Genomic DNA, 5914 nt, shown 5'->3' on the forward strand with positions numbered 1-5914 from the left:
ATCGGAAAAGGAGAGGTGGAGTATCGCCTGTGACGCTTACTGTACGGCAAGGTCGCTGGTCTACACAATACACTTGCCATCACGTAGTGTCGACCCCGCCAGGGCCCTGCGAAGAGGCGTGCCGAAGGGACTACGGCGCCGCTTGCCCCGAGGGATGGACAGTGCTAGGTGAGATTGTTCAAGCTGACCCCCACAGGGGGGGCTGAAATGGAATGCCCCTCTCAGGTGGTGACGGTCTTTGTAAAGCACCGGAGGGCTACGTGGGCCCGTGCGGCCCGACCGAGAGCATCGGCTCCCTGGACGGAGAAGCAAAGAAGCTCTTCGAGGAGAGATGTAACGTGCTGTTCCCGTGCCTCACGACTTGCCGCCGTAACTACTCGATGGCCTGTCCCCGAGACTGGACAAATACAGCACTTGAGAAGTGCTCGCCCACTGTGAGAGAGATACGTGTCGACAATTGGGTACAACAACTGCAGTCGTCTCCCACAGGAGAACTACACCGGCCCCTGCAGAGAGGAGGTTGACTTTGCCGGCCAAACAGAAAATGACAAAATTGCCTTTGAAGATAAGTGCCTCGCGCAGTGGCCCTGCGTGGAGGAAACGTGCGACCGCGACTACAGTGCGCCTTGCCCTCTGGAGTGGGCAGAGGCCAATCACAGTTGTGTAGCCCCGGTGAGCGGCTTATCATTCCCCCACAGAGCAAGGCAGCGTGCAGTATAGACATTCACGGATCTCTCAGCCTCACTATGAAGGCCCTTGTGAGGAGAGACAGGACTTTGTTACCCTCACTCCGGACGAACGAAAGGCTGCCAGTAAAACCTGCCAAGGTCAGTTGTTGTGTCCATTAGAAGCAACTTCAAAAGATATAAAGACCGCATCCTGTTCAGTCTACTGGCCGTGCAAAGGCGGCGAGGCGCTACTCCGAGAGATGGTACGCGACACACTGCAGATAAGCTCTTGAAACAATGACCAGCACTGAGTTGTCTCGCAGGTGGAAGGAGGCCCGGCGTCTGGCATGAAAGTGACAAGTATTATCGGTGGCCCCATCGAGTCCGAAACGGGGAAAATTGTCGGTTTCTGATCCAGCCGTTCTGCGCTGTCCGTACGAAAACAAACCCGACTCTGTATCAAGTCATCTATCTGAACCGCCTGCGCTTGGGCTCGAGTCTGACAAGCCCTTCCAAAAACTTTCGGCCCCCCTTTCGCCCGAGACAAACGCCAACGCGAGCTGCTGGCTGGTTCATTAAAGCAACAGCACACTGTCTCTGAAGACGGCGAACGCGTGTGAAAAAAACTGTGTCACTCTCATCTGCAATACAACAAGAGTGTCCTTCCTCTGAGTTTAAGCGAACGCTTGACTGCAGGGTTCCCACGAGATCAGGCTGTCGGTGACTGAGCCGAAATTTTATGTCTAAAGGCAAGTCTTGCATCTTCTGGTCGCTCAAACGGGCCAGACTCTTGTTCTCGGGAACTTCCTCGTGATGAAGCTGCCGTCCCGCTTCATTGGCTGTCAATGCACAGCTGTCTTCGAGAAGCGCCTTTAGGGAGGCGCACGAGGAGCCGTACACCGAGTATAGGAAGTCCGCACTCTTGTTGATTAACGCTCGCCGGGTAGAGCTGCACTTCTCTATGCAACGAAGAACAATTGCACACAATGCACAACTTGTTAGTACCAGCGGAACACCCTGTATCAGGTTTTCTGCCACCCCATATCAGGGAGTCTGACGCACTACCCAGAGGAGCTTACCCGCGTCTTCGCTTAGTTTCTCAACCGCACGCTTTATATCCTTTTCATCCGCAATGTCGAAGCTGCAATAGCACCAGGCGAAGGAAAACTCCGAGAAGTTTTGTTGTTTAGCGTAACCGACTACACAGCGCCGTGGACTAAGAGCCACATCCCTCAGATCGGAAAAATGAAGAGATGCACTCACTTTTTCCGGTGCAACACCGTGCGAAACCAAGACGGGACAAATAAAATCGGCCTCGCGGAAGGCTTGAGATTGTCGGCCTCCGCGGCGCTTACAGCCGGATCTCCGTTTACACCTGCAGCTTTCCCTGCGGTCAGCCAGCGTGCAATCTGCTCTGAGCTCCTTCCTGGAGGCTGCAAGAAATCGAATGAAAAAAAAAATCACCTTCGTCTTCTAGCACGGCGCGACCAGAGTGATTCTGCCGCACGGAATGAAACACGCTTTCCTAACTCTTTGTGACGTACCTCCTTGTGGACAGAGGGCTCAGCTGGAAGCGTAGCCGAACTGGCGCCGCTGAGAGCTTCTCTCGCATCCAGTTCGCTAGGACTCATTCCGGCAAGCGTTGTAACCTGCTCTTTCACAGGAAGGCTCTTCACTTTCTGGTAAACGGCTTCGGGCAACTGCAAAATGCGAAGAAAAATATCTCAATGAATAGCATTCAAACGCCGCCACAGATCCCCGGCCTGCGTGGATTTCTCTCGCTTCCTAACCGCTTACATTCGTCCAGAGATGCACCTGGTGTCGCCACTTTGCGAGCACGTCTCTCCACTGTTTGACGCTGAGGGTCTGCGAAACCCAACACACACCGTGCGTCAAGTCGCTTCGGTAAAAGGGGACTGCGGAGGGGAGAGTCCAGGTGATACTTCCAGCCCGGCTGGCTGGCACTTCGAAGCCTGTACAAGAGAGCGTACACTTAGTCAGCTGAAGAGCAACGACACCTCGTATACGACCAGCCTTCCATTACTGACTTGCGCGGAACACGGCGTCTTTGGGTGCCACGTGGAGTAGCAAGATCGAAGTCGCTGCTCCTTCGGTACTGCTCGGATGTACCTCTGGTACCCCTCCGAGTTCTTTGTCCGCGCAATGTCCGTATCTCGCTTCGAGATTTGCAGAGGGGTGAGAGCTTTCTCTGTCGTCCGCTGAAAATGGCGGGCATCCTTTGTAGCCTGGCACCGACTCTGCGTTCAAGTAACCACGTTGACAGGGAGTAGTACGAGGCAGATGATTCGTCAAGTTGGTCACAGGAGTCGAGTAGGTTATAAGTGTAGGCGAGTTACCTACAGTCCTCACTTTATAAAGAGGCTCTGCGAGGCGAGGCGTGCACCACGCTAGTCGTCTGATGCATGACTCACCTCTGCTTTAGCGGGATGTGAACCTCCCCGCTGTGCCGAGCTGTCTCGTTCTCCTGTGTCGGGAGTTGGCCGGTGACGGTAGCTACCGCCAGTGCGGGAACAACTCCGATGCTGATCCGTCACACGCGGAGCTTCCTTTCCCGGCAACTCATGGCGATGCAGGCGGTGGTTTGAAGCAGCAGGTACTTGATCTGAGGGCTCTTCAAACAGTGCTGAGCTCGGAGGCCGAGAGGACTGGGAGGAATAACACCTGGTTCTCTGACAGGACGTGGGCATCACTTGTGACGCGTTTGGTCGATCGTAGCCTGAAGAGTGCGGCGGTGGCACAGCTTGATGTGGAGGAGCGGCTCGATGCTGATCACGGGCATGGTGTCCCGTTGCGATCGGTTTCCTGTCTTCATGGTTCCCTCGAGAGTCGACGTGTCTCCCACTCCTTGTGTTTCGCGGCATGCTGTGCCAAGTTTCGTCACCTTCAGGAGGAAAGACGCGACTCGGTATAGAACGGTAACTTGTCGGACGCTGATTGCTTGCTTCCACTGGCCTCCCGGTACTCCCGTCAATCTCCAGGCGTTCCCAGAGCTCACGGGTGAAAGCGCTTCCACCCCCGAACTCCCCGTGTGACGGACGCGGCGGATACGAATTCTCTGATGAGCTGTCGCGGCTGGCACCGTGAGGCAGATGTGCCTGCTTCGACAATCTCTCGGAAGGGCGGAAAGATGTGGACTGCCATCTTCTATTCATTTTCCTACATTAACGGCCGGTTGAAGCACATGGAACCGGAAGTTTGTAGCATCTGTCAGACCTCCAACAAAGGAGGATCAGACCACTGCGGCAAGCTGTTAAGAGCAAGCACGTGTACGCTGAGGCAGCAATGAAATTGAGTACAACGATTTCCGTAGTCGCTGTCGGAATTCGTTCGGCCTTAATCTAGGAGACCGTCCCTGAGCGATGCCGAAAGAGAAGTACTCCTCCTCTTGAGTCCATGTTCCCGAATTCTGTCAGACAAGCGCTCCGGAAGCCTCGCTGCGTGAAAGAGAAATTGTGTCTCAAAAGTGGCGTAAAACTGTGTGTTCGGGCACAGGTGCCTCGACGAGAGCCCGTGACGCATCTGACCCGACTGCATGCGAAGGAAGGCGCCATCGCTGCTTGAGACAAAGGTTAGGATTTTGAGACAAACACCTCAGTTCAAAGAAGTTTCGTTACGATCAGAAGGGGAGAGGCTTTGAAACGTAATCAGTTAGTAACCACTGTCTTGGGATGTCCGTGCATCTGGATCTCCGGAAGAACAGGTTTCGCGTAGCAAAACCTCAGCACGGGGCTTACCGGTGCATCGGGAGCCGTGGCGAACAGCCTCCCCTCTCCCAGTGGTGTCGGTCCGTGATTGCAAAGACAGAGAAAGAAACTGTCCAATCAAAAACGCGGCCGGTTTCTCTTCCAGTAAAATAGCCTTCCCCCTTCGTCGAGCGTTTCAGTACTGTTCCCCCGAGCCGCTCTATCGTGGTAGCGGTGACCTCACTATAACCGGGCTACCCCGCACCCGAGCAGATTGAGCCGAGAAAGCTTGAGGGAGTAGAAACCTGAGCCGTCACGAGCGTGCCCCTGATACGCAGAATATCGATTGTTTATTCAAAATCATGAGTAGGCGCGTCTCATGGTCCCGCCGAGGGTTCGACCAGACAAAGCGGGTGTTCGCAGTCACTCGGCGATGCTGCGGTAACACATTCGGGAGAGTCGTGTTGGAGAACAGTTGGCCACTCCGCGCCTGAGGTCACAACGGAAGTTTCCAGCGAGAGGGTATCCCGCAAGTATTTCTATGAATACTAGCAGGGAAGGCTGGGCACGCATACTTCCCCTGGTGTGAGGGGCTGGCGCACTTTCAGTGCAGTTCTAGGTGTGTACCGAGGCCACTGGCAGGCCCTACGAGGCGCGGATGTAGCCTACGAGTTAGCCATAACATAGCACGCGCAGGCGCATCACGAGCTCAGCGTGGGGTCAGTTTTCACGTAGCTGGTAGTTGTGTGTTGAGAAGTGGGTTGCCCGGCAGTGCTTAACCAGAGCTATGCACCACCGTTGGCGCGCTCCGATTCACAGTTGTGAGCAGCGCCGGTCTGCAAAAAGTTCAACAGCCGGCGGCGGTCACCGCTCGAACGTAAAGCAGCTTCCACCGCTCCCCAAGACGCCTGCAGTTTGTCCGCTCAGGCCATACTACCACGGCCTGGAGTAGACACTTGTACGGTTGGCTGACTGTCGGCTACACCGATGGAGAGCTGCTCCTCGGAAGACTACACCTAGCTTGCTGGGCGAGTCTCGGTCCAAGAGATGCTCCTGGGTCTCTACTAGCCGATCGCAACGGCAGCGTAGTAGCGTCTGAATGGGGGGTTTTGGCTCCGCGTTGGTGGCGGTACAAATGCCTGACGACACCCGTTGCTTCGCGTACAAACTCGGATGTTGATTGTCTACCACATCTGTGCAGCTTAGGGTTCCCGGCTCCGCGTCCCATCGTGCTTGATCGCGAGAGAATTCTTGTGCAGGCGGCAAAGTCATATACTGCTCTATGTGCCACGCTCGGCACTGCACGCCTGTCCGGTGACCTAGAGAGTACACCGTGACCATCTCGGAGCTGAACAAACAACGCCCGGATCTCTGTGACGGGTTTCCTAGCAAAAAGGTAGCTTCGATGGCGTAGGTCACAGAACGTGACGGACAGCAGGCGAGTGGTCATTCACAGGCGGGGGCGCTTGAAAACACAACCATCAGTGGGCTTCTACGTACAGTTTTTGCCTTTCCTCAGCACACTACGCCACGAAGTGTTTG

At 55.2% G+C, this 5914-nt stretch overlaps 1 protein-coding gene across 1 annotated transcript; it reads right to left on the reverse strand.

Annotated features, from left to right (window-relative positions):
* Nucleotides 1-1044: 1044 nt before the first annotated feature.
* Nucleotides 1045-4374, reverse strand: CSUI_005963 (uncharacterized protein). The gene is made up of 7 exons (XM_068066128.1): nucleotides 3101-4374; nucleotides 2717-2926; nucleotides 2466-2534; nucleotides 2213-2368; nucleotides 1932-2101; nucleotides 1748-1809; nucleotides 1045-1627 (listed from the first exon to the last, which is right to left on the reverse strand). The coding sequence occupies exons 1-7, from the start codon at nucleotides 3839-3841 to the stop codon at nucleotides 1137-1139; spliced, it is 1899 nt and encodes a 632-aa protein (XP_067921900.1). The 5' UTR covers nucleotides 3842-4374; the 3' UTR covers nucleotides 1045-1136.
* Between the last annotated feature and the right edge of the window lie 1540 nt (nucleotides 4375-5914).

This window comes from Cystoisospora suis (assembly GCF_002600585.1).
Source record: "Cystoisospora suis strain Wien I chromosome Unknown contig_2965, whole genome shotgun sequence".
NCBI classification, from domain to species: domain Eukaryota; phylum Apicomplexa; class Conoidasida; order Eucoccidiorida; family Sarcocystidae; genus Cystoisospora; species Cystoisospora suis.